The sequence below is a fragment of the Euprymna scolopes genome, chromosome 34 (genome assembly GCF_053919585.1).
Source record: "Euprymna scolopes isolate OS-2025 chromosome 34, ASM5391958v1, whole genome shotgun sequence".
Classification (NCBI taxonomy): domain Eukaryota; kingdom Metazoa; phylum Mollusca; class Cephalopoda; order Sepiida; family Sepiolidae; genus Euprymna; species Euprymna scolopes.
Window position 1 is genome coordinate 34,894,390 of NC_136515.1, and position 20,907 is coordinate 34,915,296.

General features: G+C 35.1%; 1 protein-coding gene across 13 annotated transcripts in view; it reads right to left on the minus strand.

Moving 5' to 3' along the window:
- The window catches only part of LOC145259173 (homeobox-containing protein 1-like), a 294,675-nt gene that overhangs the window by 35,240 nt on the left and 238,528 nt on the right, over positions 1 to 20,907 (minus strand). For 3 of the 13 annotated variants that reach the window (XM_080116922.1, XM_080116924.1, XM_080116918.1), the window contains 4 exons: positions 14,176 to 14,282; positions 8,090 to 8,224; positions 6,749 to 6,928; positions 98 to 193 (listed from right to left, as the gene is read on the minus strand). In XM_080116922.1, coding sequence (XP_079973048.1) covers positions 98 to 193; positions 6,749 to 6,928; positions 8,090 to 8,224; positions 14,176 to 14,282 — 518 coding nt within the window. Of the gene's footprint in view, positions 1 to 97; positions 194 to 6,748; positions 6,947 to 8,089; positions 8,225 to 14,175; positions 14,283 to 20,907 lie in introns of all 13 variants that reach the window. The other 10 variants (XM_080116920.1, XM_080116921.1, XM_080116915.1 and 7 more) reach the window with 5 other exon arrangements.

The following is a 20,907-nucleotide window of genomic DNA, read 5'->3' on the forward strand; positions in this document are numbered from 1 at the left end:
TTACATCAATAAAGAAGACACCATTTGTAAAATTATTATGAAAAATATAAATCATTTAATATTATTTATACATAAATGTAGAGATGTATATTCATACCTTCTTTGGCTAGCTTCTTCATCTCCTTACGGCGATTGTTGAACCAATTTGACACAATCTGCGGGGTAACCTTCTCCTTCTCACATAGTTCTCGGCCTAGAAACGAAACGAAACAAAACAAAAAAGTAAAACAAAACCATCAAATCTCAATTCTTAATCATAAACAGTTCTGTGTCAAAATCAGATGGCAGCAAAACAAAGGTATCAGATCACAGATGTGTAGTTATTTTAGAAGCAATCACCTCATCAGGTTAATATATCTTTTGCTTTAGAGGTTTCACAATCAACCACAAAAAAAAGGGTAATTTATTTATGATTTTTAGGTGAGTTTAATCGTTTTGATGAAATTATTTCTATCCCCCATCCTGTTTTAAATGTATTCCTAGGACTAAATGACCAGTTTTAATCAATGAATGTTTCTATTTTAATGTATTTCACCAAATTCTTTAACCATTGATATATTATTTTTTTATAAATTTATAATAAAATAAAGTCTAATGGTTAAATTTGTGTTCATTTTTGCATTAAATACAAATATTTATTAATCTTTAATTATATATTGAATAGATAATATAATGCTTAGTTCGTTGCAATTCATCATAACAAAAGTCCATATCAAATTTCAGCCAGATTGGCCTAGTATTTTCAGAGAAGAAATAAAAGGAACAAAGAGATTATTTCAAATGAAGCATAGAAACAAACCTGTCTCATTACTTTATATACAGATTTTGTATATACAAGAAAATATAAAAAATGTGTTACATGGAAAGAAATGATATTAGAATTATATGATAAATGGGTGATATGAGTTTTAAAGACATGCTTAAATCATAAGACTTCAGAAGGAGATATGTGCCAAACAACAGTAGACTCCATTGAAAGAATGGATGAGAGTTCTTTGATTAGTAGATGTAGTTTCAGAATTTATTTTTTTAAATGGCCTTATATCACTTAAAATAAAAAAGCTTAGGATAAAATAATGTTTGTGAAATTTGTTTTTTTTTTTTTTAACTTTTTCAAAATATTATTGAATTTCATTTGAAAATAATGGACAGGCAATCTTTTGTCTTTGTTAGAATTGCATTTGTGTCATTTCATTAATTGACTTGAGTCATGTGACAGTTTTTAAATTGTAAACATTGGCAAACAACAATTTGAAGTTTTTAGTTTTTTTTCTTCCAATGAGATTTTGTTGAATAATCAACATCTTTTGTGTATTCATAGTTGTTTCACAACATTTCGACCAACTTATCCTTTGGCCTTCTTCAGGTGGTTAACCACAATGAAATAGAAATGCCGAGTCTCGTAACTGTATCTCTAGTAATTACTGCCTTCCATAGTTGTCGTCTCACCACGTTTTGGCCAACAAATCCTCTGGCTTGCTTTGGGTAGGATTAAAACTGCTATTTTCAGACAATGCTCACCTGAAACTGTAGAGACTCAATACCTCTATTCACTGTGCCACAGGCCCCGAAGGTGCAGTGGATAAGAGACGTTGAGTCTCTACGGTTCCAGGTGAGCATTGTCTGAAGATAGCGGTTTCAATCTACCCAAAGCAGGCCAGAGGATTAGTTGGCCAAAAACGTGGTGAGATAACAACTATGAACATGAGGATAACAGTCCACAAAAATGTATACACAAATTATGAAGACTTCATCTGAAAGGATTCCAAAGATAAAAATAATTTTTTTGTTTTTTGTTTTTTATTACATTTTCACCCCAAACAAGGCAAATTGCCACTTTAGTGTAGGGGGCTACTATCAGGGGCAACAACTACTGGGGTACTATGTAGGGATTTAGGCAGCAAGGTGTCGGTTCACGTTACACTTGAACTTCTGCACGTCAGTACTGTTGGGGAAGCAGGGACCTGGAATGGAATTCCAGAGTCTAGCGGTTCTGGGGAAGAAACTATTGGAGTAAAAAGATCTTTTACATCTAGGGATCTCTACAGTGTGGGGGTGGGATTTAGCAGCCTGTCGGGTTTGTCGAGGGTGCTCACGTCGTGGGGGCACAAGTGATTGCAGTTCGTCAGAGCATTCACCACTAAAATACTTGTAGAAAAGGCAGAGGGATGCAACATTTCATCGATGGGACAGAGGCTGAAGCTTAGATGCCAGTTCAGGGCCTATCAGGTTTGCGACTCTCTTTTGAACCTTGTCAAGGAGCAGATGCACCAGCCCAGATGTGGCAGCAATACTCCATACATGGGCGAATGGTGGCCTTATAGAGGTACAGGATACTTTCGGGTGTTAGTAGTTTTCTAGCACGGTAGAGAGAGCCCACCTTTCTTGCAGCGGCCCTGGCAATGCCTTCAATGTAATTGTTCCAACTCATGTTTCCTGTGAACGTTAGGCCAAGGAGTTTGAAAGATGGACTCTCAGATAAAGAGTCGTTGGCCATTGCTATGGGTGGTAGAGAGGGTTTCTTGTAATTATTGAATGAAACTAGTTTAGTCTTGGCAGCATTGAACGCGACCAACCACTTTTGTCCCCATTCCACTACAGATTGGAGGTCTTCCTCTCGTGTTTCTGCCATTTCTTTAGAAATGTGTTCATTCCTCTTCCTGTCGTGTCTGCCATAGAGTGTAGTGTCATCAGCATATATACCCATCTCAGAGGCAATGTTGTCGGGGAGGTCATTTATGAATATCAGGAACAATAGAGGTCCAAGGATAGAACCCTGGGGCACCCCCGCATTTATATCATATTGTTTAGATGTACGACCGTCGAGGACTACCTGGATTTTTCTCTTATCTAAGAAAGATTTAATTATGTTAAGTATTCTACCAGTGATACCGTATGATCTGATTTTACTGAGGAGACCCTCATGCCATACCCTGTCAAAAGCCTTAGATATATCTAGAGCTACCGCTCTGCCCTCCCCCGCTTTGTCCAGTGAATGGTATATACGTTCAGAGATCACAGTTAGGATGTCGGCTGTGGAACGGCCTTGTCTAAATCCATATTGTTTGTCAGTCAGTAGTTTAGCATGGTTAATTATGGTCTCAAATATTTTGGCAAAAAGTGGGAGGAGGCTAATGGGGCGATAATTTGATGGGTCTGTTCTTTCGCCAGAATTCTTGAATACTGGTACAACAGAAGCAGTTTTCCAACAGCCCGGAAAGCAAGCTTCATTAAGGCATTTGTTGTAGAGTTTTGAGAGAACTGGAGCTACTTCGGCTGAGCACTTTTTTAATAGCACAGCTGGGATAAGATCGGGTCCACATGCTTTTGAGGTGTCAAGGTTTTTTATGATAGCATGCACCTGAGCAGGGGTGGTTTTCAGATTGTCTAGTGTGGCGTCTGTCCGCATAGGAAAGTCAGGTAGGGGGTGGTTGGAAGGGTCCAGTGTGGAGTTTGAGGCAAACCGACTGGCAAGCATGTTAGCCTTGTCGGTTGCTGAGGAGACAACCTCGTGATTGTTGGTTAGTGGGGGAATTGTTGATTGCCCATTATTTACTACACTGTTGTAGATTTTCCAGAAGTCTCGAGTTCCTAGTTTTTGTGCTTCGATGCGCTTTTTAGTGGTTTCCGTAAATTCTCTCTTTGCTGTCACTATTTCTTTCTTAACGTTATTTCTAGCTTCTATATACTTCAGTCTGTTTGAACTGGACTTATGTCGGTTAAACCTACGGTATGCATGCTGCTTTTGAGCAATGGCAGTTGCACAAGTCGACGTAAACCATTGGGGAGAGTGGGGCTTACTATAAAATTTCCGCATGCGCTTCGATTGCAGTTTTGAACCAGTCAGTGGTCTCGTTTGCACATTGTTCAGCAGGGAGAGAGAAAATATTTTTCCATGGAGCATCTCTAATTAGTTCCCTGATGGCTTCCCAGTCAGCCTTATTATAATATCTCGTTGTTTTGAGCACTGGCTCTTCAGTTTTGGGTCTAGAGTTTAGGGCGATTTCAACCATTATCACTGCATGATCAGCGTTCCCGAGTGGGCTGTGGGCCTTCGTTATGCAGTCATCGGGAACTGTGGTCAAAAACAGATCTAGAAGTGATGCGTGTTGTTCTTCCTGGTCAGGGAAACGGGTTGGAAACGTAACAATTTGTGATAGGGAGTGAGATATAGCGAAGCTATGGGTTGTGCTGCCCGCTGCATCTGTGTGAGTAGAGAATCCAAGCCAGTTTTTGTGGTGGACATTAAAGTCACCAAACACATGTATTTGTGCGCTAGTGTCGAGGGACAGTGCCGTGTCTATGCTGTCAGATACTTTGTTTATTATGGTGCAGTCCTGAGTCGAGGGAGAGCGGTAGAGAAAATAATAGTAGCTAATATTGCGTTGCATGTTTAGTCTAAAGCACATAAAGGCTTGATCATCTGTTTCTAGGTTTGTTTCTCTAGTCAAGGGAAGGGTATTACGAATGTAAACTCCAAGTCCGTGCATATGTCTGTCAGAGTCCTTACGGCAGAGTGGGAGATATCCAGGCATGTTAAAGTGGTTAGACGGAATGGAGGAGTGTAGGTTAGTCTCACTTAGTGCTAAGATATCCGGGGTATTTGTTAAGAGAAATGCTTCAACATCAGCTAAGTTAGTTCTAAGCCCACGGATATTTGTGAATGAGAGCCTCAAGGGAGGAGGCAAGTTGAATTTGTTTGTCCCTAATCCTGGTTTAAGCTTATTTTTAGATTGTACTGTCGTCATATTTTTTTTTTAAGAGTTTCGGTAAGGGGGAGCTAAACAAGAGGTTATGCGGAGCTTCAGACATGCATCACAAGTAGACGATCAGCTGACCTTTCTCCAATTAGGATTGTGGCCTCAGGAAAGCCCACCGGGGATGAGTGCAGGGTCCCTTTCCATGCGCGTCATGGCACTACAAACAACCCGATATTATTCAACTGTTGATGGAGCAGCCGCTCTAAGCGCTACCAAAGAGTTAGGGCTCCTGTACTACCAGTCGGGAACAGCCGCCAGGAACTGTCAATCCGGTACCCTCAACCCTTTAGAAGAAGGTCAACCCAATCTAATCGCTCAGGCATATCTCAAGCACTCCCAAATGTTCAGTTTTAGGGGTGGGGCGTGCTGGGAATGGGGAAGAACGGCGTTCATTGCCCTAGCCAGGAAACAAGATCTACCGCTGGGTGTTTCTGTCGAATCACTGAGATAGTGTCTCTGCGCTCGACTAATAGGCAAAGAAGGAGTATGGAAGCCGGGCGATAGACAGAGCCTATCTACTCCTTAAGCAATTTAGGTTTGCAAACCGGTGAATTTATTTGAGTCACCAGCTCTAGGAAGGTTCTCATCCAAGACTGAAGAGGCCTCTCTCCCCTTTGGTTTAGTTTCAGAGTTTTCCTTCTCCTAGACGAATGATCTGGGAAGACCTACTGGGTCCGTCAGCCCTGAGAGGGTTTTCTCCGCGCCTAGGTTCTAATCCAGGTATTTCTGCGACCCCGCGTGGTTAGTGTTACTGGGTTAGTTTGTGGGGGATATAAAAATAATATATAATCAACATCTTATTTTTCATCTCCATGTCATAAAAATTGTATTTATGTAATTTAATTATTCTTTTTTATAACTCGATATAAGAATGTTAAGATATCTGAATGCACTTTATTTTATCAAACCTTTTAAAATACAGAGAAGTTGAGACAATTGATCTCTTATTATGCAATTTTAACTTATAAGTCATTTTTGAGGTTAAAGACAATTTTATGAAATCAAAGACATTCATTTCTGGGGAAAAAAATCTAAGTATAAAAAAAAGACATGTTCACAGTGAGTGACTGTTTGATTTTGAGTAATTGAAAACAATAAATTTACTCAATTTATTTTTCTTGGAAAGAATCTGAGAATTAGGAAAAGAATTTGCAATGAAAAGTCATTATTAAAGTTATATTTGGAGAAAAGCCAAATAATAACTATTTTATTCAAAGAAAAAACTTGTGACAATGTCATTATTTAATAATATATATTTAGAGAAAACATAATCCAACTTTATCCTAAATTTATTGAAAATATGAGCAAATAATCCGAATATTTTGTATTTTAGTCAGAGTGACTAATAATTTAAAGGTGTCATTGAATTAAAAACTTTATCCAAATGATAAATGAATAAAATAGAAAAATATGTTTTTGTATATTTCATTTGACGTTAAAGAAAAGGAGAAATTATTAATATATATATATATTATTAGGTTAGGATAGAAATTGTTTTCTCTTCAAAACATTATGTTATTGTAAAGTTTCAATTGAGTATTTTGTTACTTTTTTCTTTTTTAAATGACATGAACAAATATGCATTGTCAATCCTTTTTTTCTTTATTTTCAATAAATTTCTAGTTCTTTGATTTACAAACTATTTTGTCATTCATTTTTATTTTTAATTATTACAAAGAAAAAAAGTGTACAGACACACAAAACAAGAAAATATTTTTTCTCATTAGAGCAGTTCAAATAGCAGGTTCAGTTTGGACAGGTAAAAAATTTGAGGAAATGATAAGGACAAATTTGAGAAAAATACCTAGCCACAGTTTGAAAGTCAATTTCTAGAAGATGTCCAACACATGCCAATATGAAAAATGGATGGTAAACTAAAGATGATGGAATAAGGTTGAAAAATACAGATTACTGAAGTATTTGGAATAAAATTTAAAATATTCAGTTTGATTGGATAAAAATAAAAATGGTAAACTTGATCATCTTACCTGTGCTGCTTAGAGCCATGTTACAGAGGTGAGCTATTTCCTCGCGGAGTTCCATCGATGGATATTGGTTTTCTTTGAAGTAAGCTTCCAAAACTTCTAAGTGCTTCTCTCGGAATGTGAATCTCTCCCGTTTGGGTGTGAACTGAATGTCCATAGCATCTCCTCCTGAGCCCAAAAGCCCTTTAAACCCATTGTCATCTGAAAGTAGAGGGAAGATCTGTCACAATTATAAATTGAGGCCCACACTGGGGCGGATCAACAAGCAACAAAAAAATATTTAAAAACTCCCACACAACTTCAAAGAAAACTGAAATAATTTAAACAGAAATATGAATTACTAAAGTTGGAGGCAAAAAATAAAAAATCTCATTCGAACTTTTTTTTTTTTTTTTTTTTTATTTATTCACTTCAGATCTGAAATGGAAAATTTATACCAAATCTTTTGCTAAGGTTGCTAGAAAAATGCTTGGATCATTCTACTACTCCAAAAAGTATTTGACTTCCGACTCAATCTTCTATGTGAGAGTCAGATACACCCTAAGATGGAGTAATATTGCCATATTTGGGGAGATTCCATTCAGAGCACTCTTTCATACATTGATGGAGTACAGAACCGACTTCACAATCTAGTGGAGGATGTTATCTTTTTTCCTACAACCTGACATTAGCAACATGGCAAGTATTTCTCACTTCTTTGATTTCTAGTCTTTCGATTCGTAAAACTCTTTTTGGCAATAAACTTTTGACCTTTTTGTATCTATTCTAATATTACACTTTATTTTTCTGTTCTTGGTCAGTGACGAAAAATCCTTCTTGACTGAAGAAATTTTTATTTTTTTCCCCGATTCAGTGCACCTTTTTTTTGGACCGCATGATTTCCCCAAGACAAAAAACTGATGCTGTGTTTAACCTGTTATCCTCATGAGGGAGGGAAATAAATATGAACTCTTTTTGTCCTCTGTAGAGATGAAAAGAATTTCTTTTTTTCAATAGTAATTTTGGATTTGCCAAAGAATATTCTTCTTGGTATCATGTTATCTTTAAGACATTTTTGACAACATTTTCAAACAAGATGTGCCTGGGTCTCAAAAATTTAGCCAATTATTTTGACCAACAACAAAAACAAAAAATATTTACTTGTAAGCAAATTCACGTCATAACTATACTGTCATTTTGAATACTTCCATAGATTGTGAGGACGTCATTTTCGATATTTCACCATGTTTTATTCGCCTATGACACAAAATAATTATTATGCTGAAACTGTCGGGTTAGGATTATTATTAAACAAAAGCTATAACAAAACAAGAAAAGGAAAAGAAACTTTGTCCGCATACACACCGTAGGCAAATCGTGGAGCTCTTGCTAAACGCTGTCGATGGGAGACATACCAGGCATACATTGCTCTTCGACACCGTTCCGACATCTCTGTGAACTCCCCTCGTAAGTAACGACTCACGTAAGACTGACTGATACCTATAGAAAAGAAGAAAGGTGAAACCAAGAGTCAGAAACATGACAAAAATTGTTTTCTTGGTCAGACAAGTAAAAAATGAAACTTATTTTTTGAAAAGAAATCCATTTAATCATCGATAGAAATATTTGAAGCAAATGGTTTTCCTAAAATAGAAAAAAATTGTTTGAAATTGAAATTTTTTTTACTTTTATGATTTCTTCAGGGGTTCAGCTTAGCATGTTAAAAATGATAACTGACTTTCACACACTTTTAAATTATTGTTCAGTTGTGTGCATTTTCAAATCTTAACTTGAAAATGCTGCCGAAGCGCACATTGGCAAATCAATTATTGTTTTCAGATAATTATTGAAAACAAGTGAAACTGGAACATTTTCAAGAAATCATGTCCATTTTAAATGCTATATGAAAAAAGGGTTTACCTCTGATAAAATAAATTCTTGTTCACCTCTTCTATTATAAGAAAAGCCCTATTTAATTGGCAAAAACAATTCTACTTCAACAAAATCAATTTGGCAGACTGAATACAAAAGCACTTATTCTTCCTCTTTTTGAATGAGATTTCGTCCAGTCAACAAAAAAGGAGACTTCTCAATTGAATAGGATTAAACTATTTATCGGGTAAATTCAACACAGTATAGTCAAAACTTCCAATTCCAAAATTCGACACTCCGTTATCAAAACTTCCAATTCCAAAATTCGACACTCCGTTATCAAAACTTCCAATTCCAAAATTCAACACTCTTTCAAGCTGACTTGCACACGAATACATACATAGCATGCACACGACTACATACATAGCATGCATTCTTCCAACTCATTTCCCCGTTTGCTTCACATCAGTTTTTATTCACCTATCTCATTTGCATAGAAATAGCGACAGTCTGCATCACTCACATGACCATCAACCATAAAAAACTGGGTGTCGCCATTTTAACCTTTTTTTTTTTTATTACATGACCGACCCTTTGAAGCATGCACACATACTAGCCAAGTAAATCACGATTTTCCCTACATTTCAATGCTTAAGCACTTTAGAGGCCCTGCTTATTAAAACAAAAGATTCCAGTTTAATTTGAACTGCATCTGCAGACATCATGTCCTCATTGACGTAGAAATGATCAATGTAAGCTGAAGTAGCTCGCACTGTGATCTCATCCAGCATCAAAACACTCAATACTAAGGGTGTTACGTTTAGGCCAAAACCCAAGCGTGTCAAAACAATATCATCTTCCCTTGATTATCACTGTGTGAAAGGGTCACAGTAACTCATGGTAGGCTCTCTTCAAATTTAGCCCTGCAACGTTACTCCCTTTCTGATGCCATTTCCATAGTTTAGTGATGCACACATCTGTGTTTCCAGTGAAATCATCAATATGTTGATTCAAGTCTTGGTAATCTATTACCAATCAAATTCTATCTTTTGTAGGTTGTTCAATAGTCATGAGCAGAATTAATCCTTAGCGTGGTCCGAGACGTTCCTGTGGATATCAATCGTTATCAATCCAGGTTTCATGTGTAGCCTGATTCTTAGTAGAAATTGCATATTTTGAAACATTGCACAGCTGATCTGGCACCTTGCTCATGGTCCACTTCCACCTCACAGTTCTGGTTCTTTCTTTATCGTTAAACAGAGCAGAGAAGTCCTTTTCCTCAATAGCAAAGAGCTTCACAGACTGCTTTCCCGCTCCAGCCGCTGTGATCATGATGCCTACCAGTGCTCGTATTGCATCTATCCCAATTAACAGGTGGTAGCCAAGGGGCTTTCCTTGCATCATCCTAAACGTTAACTTCAGCTTTGTCACCGTTCTCCATACAGATTGTAACCGTCCCTACACAACATGCTTGGGATAAGCCATTGATGGTCATAACACTCACTTGTTGCTTCCTCCACATCTGACAGCGATTTGTGCTAACTATGGACCGGGAACATCCTGTGTCTATGAATGCTGAACACTGCACATCACCAATTTTGATGCCAACATCAGGCAATTCTGTGTTCATTGTATGGTAAGGGGCAATGGTGGTGACAATATCTTGTCCTCAACTTTTTTCCAAACGGTTGCGAGATATGTGACCCACCTCACTGCAGTGATAACAACATACTATTCTGTGTGCCTGTGGATAAACACTCCTCATACCACTTTGACTCTGGCACTCCATAACAAAATGATTAGGCTCCTCACATTTATAGCACACTGGGCTCTTGCATTTATTACTAACTGAGAGAGATTGTCTCCAGAAGCTTCAGACGATGCATGATGCCTGCTGAATGCTGCTGCAATTGGTTCTGTTTCTTTAAAGATGTTTTGAGTTTTGGCCAGCAACTCATCCATCGTTAATTTGTCAATTTGTGACAATGCTGTTTTACTACTACTACTGACATCCTCAGGTGAGCTGACTAAAGAGGCATAGCTTAATATTTTGTCATTGACCTCACCAGACGGCACAGATAACTTCCGTAAATCGGGTAAGTACATATCAACCATTTCCTTGGGGTGAAGTCGCCAGCTAGTGAACTGTTGCCATGCAACAAAAGGATCTGTACCAAATGCTGCATACAGGCTCTGCTTAATTTTATCCCAGTCTGGTCCATTTCAGAGTTGTTGGTATAATGCATAAGCCCCTTAATGGGATGATTGTTACTGGTTCTTAAATTTTGCACAGTTTATAGATAAGCTCAGCCTTTTCAACCCATTAGATGACAGACACTTTAGCGGTAGATCCATCAAACTCTGGTATAAAATGAATCTGTTCATTTTTTTTTTTTTAAATAACCACTTATCAAAGCCGAAATAGCTTATGGTTAAACTTACAATTTCTCAGGTAAATTCGAAACTGTTGTCAAAACTTCCAACTTCACAACTCAACACTGTTGTCAAAACTTCTAGCTCTGCACTATTTCAAATGCCGTATATACTTTTACATAAACATATTTGTTATTTATTGCATAGACATATCTGTTATTATTTGCATAGACAAATTTCTCATTTAAATAGATGAAACTATTAAATTATAAATATAAATCAAAATAATATAATTTAAAACATTTTCATTTAATAAATTGTGGAATTTTCACAGGAATGCTAGCATTAAATTATTAGAATAGAATTATTTTGACTTTACAAATGTTAAGCAATAAAAATCATAAAATTATAAATTTCAATTTTTATGTGAGAAGCAGTCAGGCTTCGATTTGTTTTCAAATAAATATTGATATTTTAGACTTTGTATCGTCCAGCTTTATAAAAATTGATGTGTTGTGACAATAGGCATGTCTATGTGTTTACCATTTGGGTTGAATCGACTCAAAATTGTACAAATTGGATTTGGACTTTGGGGTGTTATTCTCAAAACATTTCAACCAACCTTGTTCAAGTGTGTCTCGTCGAACTAGGGAATGTCTATAAAATTTTAAACTAAGCCCTTGATTTAATTCACTGGGATAGAGGTTCCATCAGCCATGACTGGGTAGAAGTCAAGAAATTCATAATTATATTCTCAGTATCACTTACATTAAAAATCAACTTTTAAATTTCAGAAAACTGTCACCTAGAACTAAATATTACTTAGTACTTTATATGTCGCATCAGAGATTCATGTGAAATAAAGAACTTAGTTCAACATTCCATACGTATTCTGAATCCAATACGATGCATCTAAAGAAGACCGAAGATTACATCAGCCGAAACATTGTGATAACATCCAAGATGAAGACTGTAGTTCAAATGATCCAAAATTCCACAACAATAGTTTTCAAATTTAAAAAATGCTTTTGTTGTCTTATTTATCTTGAAATGTGCAGATTAATTAAAGTTATTTATATTGAAATGTGCAGATTAATTAAAGTTATTTATATTGAAATGTGCAGATTAATTAAAGTTATTTATATTGAAATGTGCAGATTAATTAAAGTTATTTATATTGAAATGTGCCGATTAATTAAAGTTATTCATATTGAAATGTGCAGATGAAAGGTATTTATATTGAAATGTGCAGATTAATTAAAGTTATTTATATTGAAATGTGCAGATGAAAGTTATTTATATTGAAATGTGCAGATGAAAGTTATTTATATTGAAATGTGCAGATGAAAGTTATTTATATTGAAATGTGCAGATGAAAGGTATTTATATTGAAATGTGCAGATGAAAGGTATTTATATTGAAATGTGCAGATGAAAGGTATTTATATTGAAATGTGCAGATGAAAGGTATTTATATTGAAATGTGCAGATTAAAGTTATTTATATTGAAATGTGCAGATTAAAGTTATTTATATTGAAATGTGCAGATTAAAGTTATTTATATTGAAATGTGCAGATTAAAGTTATTTATATTGAAATGTGCAGATTAAAGTTATTTATATTGAAATGTGCAGATTAATGAAAGTTATTTATATTGAAATGTGCAGATTAATTAAAGTTATTTATATTGAAATGTGCAGATTAAAGTTATTTATATTGAAATGTGCAGATTAAAGTTATTTATATTGAAATGTGCAGATTAATTAAAGTTATTTATATTGAAATGTGCAGATTAATTAAAGTTATTTATATTGAAATGTGCAGATTAATTAAAGTTATTTATATTGAAATGTGCAGATTAATTAAAGTTATTTATATTGAAATGTGCCGATTAATTAAAGTTATTCATATTGAAATGTGCAGATGAAAGGTATTTATATTGAAATGTGCAGATTAATTAAAGTTATTTATATTGAAATGTGCAGATGAAAGTTATTTATATTGAAATGTGCAGATGAAAGTTATTTATATTGAAATGTGCAGATGAAAGTTATTTATATTGAAATGTGCAGATGAAAGTTATTTATATGTAAATGTGCAGATGAAAGGTATTTATATTGAAATGTGCAGATGAAAGGTATTTATATTGAAATGTGCAGATGAAAGGTATTTATATTGAAATGTGCAGATGAAAGGTATTTATATTGAAATGTGCAGATTAAAGTTATTTATATTGAAATGTGCAGATTAAAGTTATTTATATTGAAATGTGCAGATTAAAGTTATTTATATTGAAATGTGCAGATTAATGAAAGTTATTTATATTGAAATGTGCAGATTAATTAAAGTTATTTATATTGAAATGTGCAGATTAAAGTTATTTATATTGAAATGTGCAGATTAAAGTTATTTATATTGAAATGTGCAGATTAATTAAAGTTATTTATATTGAAATGTGCAGATGAAAGGTATTTATATTGAAATGTGCAGATTAAAGTTATTTATATTGAAATGTGCAGATTAAAGTTATTTATATTGAAATGTGCAGATTAATGAAAGTTATTTATATTGAAATGTGCAGATTAATTAAAGTTATTTATATTGAAATGTGCAGATTAAAGTTATTTATATTGAAATGTGCAGATTAAAGTTATTTATATTGAAATGTGCAGATTAAAGTTATTTATATTGAAATGTGCAGATTAATTAAAGTTATTTATATTGAAATGTTCAGATTAAAGTTATTTATATTGAAATGTGCAGATTAAAGATTAAAGAACAGATTTTTAAGATGACCACAATACATTTGCTTCATTGTTGCATATTCATTTGTGACAGTTAAAGATATGGGTTGCATATTCATTTGTGACAGTTAAAGATATGGGTTGCATGGAGACAATTGATAGAAGAATGATATGATGGATGTGTAATGAGTTTTAAAGACAGGCTTAGATCCAAGACGACCTCAAAAGGTTACTTTGGAAGTCAATTTCTTAAAGCTGTCCACCACATGCCAGCATGTAAAACGTACATTAAACCAATGATGATAATGATTTGTTTAACTTCTGACAAGAATATAAAATATGATATGCATATATAAAATAGGATATATGCATATAAAATAGGATATACGTATATAAAAATAAGAGAAAATCTACTGATGGCAAGTGATAAGAATAATACAAAAAATAAAAAGGTCTTACTCACCTGTCATGGCCGCTATCTGAGATTGTTTCAGTCCAACCCGATTTACAAAAGCTTTGATTTCTTCATACATTTTTGTCATCCCTTGCCTGGAATCAAGACTGTATAACCTTTAGGATCAACGCACAAAAACAAAGAATTAAAACACACAAAAGATGAACAAATCAAAATTTCTAAAAATATATTCCTCACAAATGCATATCAAAGAAAAAAAGCATTTATAGGCAAATGGAAAAATTAAAAATAAAAGTCATGTCATTTTTAGTTTTTTTTTTTTTTTTTTTTTTTTTTCATTAAAAAAATATTTAATCATTCCTAAATGGAGTCACATGAACAAACATATGGAACCTGGAGAAAAGTCTTGATAATTCAGATGTTGACTATATGAGCTTGTTAGAAACAGCAGTATTGATGAATGTTGATCTCAATTAGACAAAAATGAACAAATCAGCAGCTTCTTTCAGCCAATCACAGAAGCAAGCACTCCAAATTCCTGTGTATACTATAAAAAAACAAATCTTTTTGTTACATATTTTTCTTTCAGGAACAACACATGCATACAACAGATTCTACCTAGCTATTTCACAGTTCAAAAGCTCTTAGTAATAGCACACATATGGCAAAAAGCAACAACATTTACACACTGCTAACAGAGTTCCCTTGTACAAGTTTATATGTGCACTCTCTCACAAACAAAACAGGCACACTAATATGCACACACACACACACACATCTTAATATCCCATTTACACATAACAGAAATGAATATGTTCACTCAATACCTTCCTAAATGCTAAAAATTCCACTTGGAATGTTCCTTGAACTCTGAGCTTTGATTCATTGCCATTTTAATTTGCGTTGTCTTAACAAGATGGCAATAAACATTATTTTTGTATTGATAGATGGTCATTTCTTTCTTTTAATATTATCTTTTCCCTTCACAATGTATTATCATTGTAAATGCTTGCATTATTGAAGGGCACTGATTGTACATTCGGTTTCATGCCGACAATACTAGTTGTTTATGCTTGTACAAGTTATATGCTGGCAAAGTACTTTCTTTTTCTTCTACATAGAGTTATTGATAGATTATCCATCGAAAACACTTTGCATGGAGGGTACCTTCTGCTGAACTATTTGTACAGTTTTCCTGCTTTTCAGGAGTCAGATCAAACAAACATTGATTCTATCAGCAAATGATCGCAGTCATCAAACTAACCACTTTGTACCTGAGAACTACGCACAGTCAACTAGGACGGGGCAAACCTATCCTCATATGAATATGATTGGGCTAAAACAGATGATTATTTATTATTTTTAAATTAAGCTTAGCTTAAACTTCAGTCCACAAAAAAGAATAACTGCACAAAGCATGATATTTGCTATCATAACTTTATTACAAGGGGGAACAATAAAATTAAAAAAAGACGACATGATTCCATTTCCATTTGATGAAAATGCTTTATTTTTGTTGCAGACCATCTACTAGTTGGCCAGTTGTGTACAAATCCCAAGAGCGATGGGAGCCTTCTCTCATGTTTGAAAATGACACAATGTTCAACGAGCGAGATCGGAGATGTGTCACTGTACAACTCATGCTTTCTACCGATCCAAGTTATGACAACAGGATCATTGCCAGCACTCTCAAAATACAAATCCGGACAGTTCAACGCTTGAGGGTACAGCTCAATGCATTGGACGACCCATGGTTATGGTCTTTGGTGCGGTTTCAAGTGAGGGTCACATCATGCCACCTCACATCTTCGAAGTCAGCTTGAAAGTCAACACCAAAGTGTGCTTGGATGTGCTGAAGAGATCCTGTAGTGCAATTGGGTGGCCGCTGGCAGACCCTGGATGTGGCAGTAGGACTTGGCGTTAGCCCACAAGTCCAAAGAGATCCAGGCTTGGTTATGACTTTGTACTCTTCTCAACTGCCCCCCCCCCTTATCCCAACCCAAAACTACTGGACTACTTTGTTGGTCATACGACCTCCCACAACACCAAAGACAGCCTGATTGCCACAATCTGCTGAGTATTCACCAAGCTCCCATCGGTGCTGCTGGAAAAGGCATGCTCTAGTTCTGGTCCAGTATCGAGGCAGAGATTGAGGTGAAGGTGGCTACATTGAATAGATGTCAGCTCTACTACATATTCAAGTTATCTGAATTGATTTTTTCAATAAAAGTTTAAAATAAAATTGTATTGTTGTTTTTTTTAAGGCGACAATTTCATCATTCTACCCTCTAGATACTAACTTTAACAAAACGTTGTTGTCCAAGATGCAGTGAAATAGTTTTAGTATTTAATTATTCTTTGTACATTTATTTAACTTAAACAAGAAAGAAATTATATTTTAGTTGTGAAGGAGATGAATCTTTTTTTCTTCATCTAAAATATGAGTTATTCCCGTTGTTGATTTTCGGTCATAATTGAAAAATGTTTTCATATTACCAGTTGTCCGAGTGGGACTGCATAATTATAAAAAAAAATTTTTAGCAAAGTACATTATTATATTGTCAATAATATGGTACGACAATAACAACTGAAGATTGGCTAGTAAGAATCAAAGTTTTGTCGATTTCTATTTATGTTATTTAGGTTCAACTTTTAAAATCTCACAAGAAAACTCGATTAAATGATGGAGTAAACCAGATTTTTGTATTTGGATTCTTTGGACTACTTGCAAGGATCCATGGCATAATGGATAAAGTACTTGGTAAAATTCAGCTGGAGGTTGAAGGTTCAGTCCTCAGTGCAAACGACACTCAAAATACAATTGCAAATTACTTAAGATTTCTACTAAGTCATGGCTGATGAAACAAGAGCATCCTACCTCCACAGATTAAATAAAGAGCTCTGTGCAGATTCCTGAGTTTGACAGAATAATTCCCGAATAAAGTCAAGGGTTATATTTAATCCCTGTATTCTTGGAGTGCTACTCATACTTTTCTGTATTTTTTTTCCGAATACAAAAAACTATGTGCAAAATAATCCTTAGCTGTTTATGCAGTTTACACATGTTATCCTTGTGTTTTATATTGAATGGTTTGCTAAGTCATCAATGATGCGGATCAATTCATCAGAGTAGAATCTGGGTCTTGTTTTCTCCTGCAGAAATTACATAGTCTGAGCACAAACCAGTTTCTTTTTGAATCATTTTTCTTGCATCATCTTTTTATCGTGTTATATTGATTTACTCATGTTTTGAAATCAATCTAACACGCGATACATTTTTAAATACCATGATATACCATTTATGTATTAACGTGTGATGGTTATGCAATATTGGTTAAAACTCATTTCAATTCTTATTTAGCAGTTGTTTCTCATCTCCAAAAATGGTATTCTGGGCCAACTACAAGTTGCTTTTTAACAGCACTCCAATATTGGTTCAATTCCTTTTTGATGGTTTTTGTTGATCATATTTATTTGTTCTATCCAATTACCTGAAATAAGAAAGGTTATCATTTGCATGTTGGCTTTCACTAAAGTGCTAATCAATTATGATTCTTAGATCTTTCTTCTGAGCCCCAAGACTTTTATATTTGTTTTGTGTCATTTTGTTTTAATGGTTTTGCCGATACATGTGGCAATATTAGACCCAGGCTTATTTTACCTGTAATCCTGTCACAAGGTTAATGTTTATCTCATATGTAGAAATAACAGCGCATTATCACGCACATTGTACATGTTAGATATTTACAATAGAAAACATTGATTATGTTTTAATCACCTTTAAACTTAGAAAACCAAGCATTTCTGGACAGTTTACTTACAGAAATTTTTTCATTATTTATAAATCTAGAAATAAAGCCAAATTTATGCTTTCTTTTTGCAAACATGCATGTGTATATATTTTGAGTTAGAAACTCAAAGAGAGAGAATAGAAAAGGGATAGAGAGAGAATAGAAAAGGGATAGAGAGAGAATAGAAAAGAGATAGAGAGAGAATAGAAAAGAGATAGAGAGAGAATAGAAAAGGGATAGAGAGAGAATAGAAAAGGGATAGAGAGAGAATAGAAAAGGGATAGAGAGAGAATAGAAAAGGGATAGAGAGAGAATAGAAAAGGGATAGAGAGAGAATAGAAAAGGGAGAGAGAAAGAATAGAAAAGGGATAGAGAGAAAGAATAGAAAAGGGAGAGAGAAAGAGAATAGAAAAGGGAGAGAGAGAGAATAGAAAAGGGAGAGAGAGAGAATAGAAAAGGGAGAGAGAGAGAATAGAAAAGGGAGAGAGAAAGAATAGAAAAGGGAGAGAGAAAGAATAGAAAAGGGAGAGAGAAAGAATAGAAAAGGGAGAGAGAAAGAATAGAAAAGGGAGAGAGAAAGAATAGAAAAGGGAGAGAGAAAGAATAGAAAAGGAAGAGAGAAAGAATAGAAAAGGGAGAGAGAAAGAATAGAAAAGGGATAGAGAGAGAATAGAAAAGGGATAGAGAGAGAATAGAAAAGGGATAGAGAGAGAATAGAAAAGGGATAGAGAGAGAATAGAAAAGGGATAGAGAGAGAATAGAAAAGGGATAGAGAGAGAATAGAAAAGGGATAGAGAGAGAATAGAAAAGGGAGAGAGAGAGAATAGAAAAGGGAGAGAAAGAGAATAGAAAAGGGAGAGAGAGAGAATAGAAAAGGGAGAGAGAGAGAATAGAAAAGGGAGAGAGAGAGAATAGAAAAGGGAGAGAGAGAGAATAGAAAAGGGAGAGAGAAAGAATAGAAAAGGGAGAGAGAAAGAATAGAAAAGGGAGAGAGAAAGAATAGAAAAGGGAGAGAGAGAGAATAGAAAAGGGAGAGAGAGAGAATAGAAAAGGGAGAGAGAGAGAATAGAAAAGGGAGAGAGAAAGAATAGAAAAGGGATAGAGAGAGAATAGAAAAGGGATAGAGAGAGAATAGAAAAGGGAGAGAGAGAGAATAGAAAAGGGAGAGAGAGAGAATAGAAAAGGGAGAGAGAGAGAATAGAAAAGGGAGAGAGAAAGAATAGAAAAGGGAGAGAGAGAGAATAGAAAAGGGAGAGAGAAAGAATAGAAAAGGGAGAGAGAAAGAATAGAAAAGGGAGAGAGAAAGAATAGAAAAGGGAGAGAGAGAGAGAATAGAAAAGGGAGAGAGAGAGAGAATAGAAAAGGGAGAGAGAAAGAATAGAAAAGGGAGAGAGAAAGAATAGAAAAGGGAGAGAGAGAGAATAGAAAAGGGAGAGAGAGAGAATAGAAAAGGGAGAGAGAGAGAGAATAGAAAAGGGAGAGAGAGAGAATAGAAAAGGGAGAGAGAGAGAATAGAAAAGGGAGAGAGAGAGAATAGAAAAGGGAGAGAGAAAGAATAGAAAAGGGAGAGAGAAAGAATAGAAAAGGGAGAGAGAAAGAATAGAAAAGGGAGAGAGAAAGAATAGAAAAGGGAGAGAGAAAGAATAGAAAAGGGAGAGAGAGAGAATAGAAAAGGGAGAGAGAGAGAATAGAAAAGGGAGAGAGAGAGAATAGAAAAGGGAGAGAGAGAGAATAGAAAAGGGAGAGAGAGAGAATAGAAAAGGGAGAGAGAGAGAATAGAAAAGGGAAAGAGAGAGAATAGAAAAGGGATAGAGAGAGAATAGAAAAGGGATAGAGAGAGAATAGAAAAGGGATAGAGAGAAAGAATAGAAAAGGGAGAGAGAGAGAATAGAAAAGGGAGAGAGAGAGAATAGAAAAGGGAGAGAGAGAGAATAGAAAAGGGAGAGAGAGAGAATAGAAAAGGGAGAGAGAGAGAATAGAAAAGGGAGAGAGAGAGAATAGAAAAGGGAGAGAGAGAGAATAGAAAAGGGAGAGAGAGAGAATAGAAAAGGGAGAGAGAGAGAATAGAAAAGGGAGAGAGAGAGAGAATAGAAAAGGGAGAGAGAAAGAATAGAAAAGGGAGAGAGAAAGAATAGAACAGGGAGAGAGAAAGAATAGAAAAGGGAGAGAGAGAGAATAGAAAAGGGAGAGAGAGAGAATAGAAAAGGGAGAGAGAAAGAATAGAAAAGGGAGAGAGAAAGAATAGAAAAGGGAGAGAGAAAGAATAGAAAAGGGAGAGAGAAAGAATAGAAAAGGGAGAGAGAAAGAATAGAAAAGGGAGAGAGAAAGAATAGAAAAGGGAGAGAGAAAGAATAGAAAAGGGAGAGAGAAAGAATAGAAAAGGGAGAGAGAAAGAATAGAAAAGGGAGAGAGAAAGAATAGAAAAGGGAGAGAGAGAGAGAATAGAAAAGGGAGAGAGAAAGAATAGAAAAGGGAGAGAGAAAGAATAGAAAAGGGAGAGAGAGAGAATAGAAAAGGGAGAGAGAGAATAGAAAAGGGAGAGAGAGAGAATAGAAAAGGGAGAGAGAGAGAATAGAACAGGGATAGAGAGAGAATAGAAAAGGGAGAGAGAAAGAATAGAAAAGGGAGAGAGAGAGAATAGAAAAGGGAGAGAGAGAGAATAGAAAAGGGAGAGAGAGAGAATAGAAAAGGGAGAGAGAGAGAATAGAAAAGGGAGAGAGAAAGAATAGAAAAGGGAGAGAGAAAGAATAGAAAAGGGAGAGAGAAAGAATAGAAAAGGGAGAGAGAGAGAATAGAAAAGGGAGAGAGAGAGAATAGAAAAGGGAGAGAGAAAGAATAGAAAAGGGAGAGAGAAAGAATAGAAAAGGGAGAGAGAAAGAATAGAAAAGGGAGAGAGAGAATAGAAAAGGGAGAGAGAGAGAATAGAAAAGGGAGAGAGAGAGAATAGAAAAGGGAGAGAGAGAGAATAGAAAAGGGAGAGAGAGAGAAT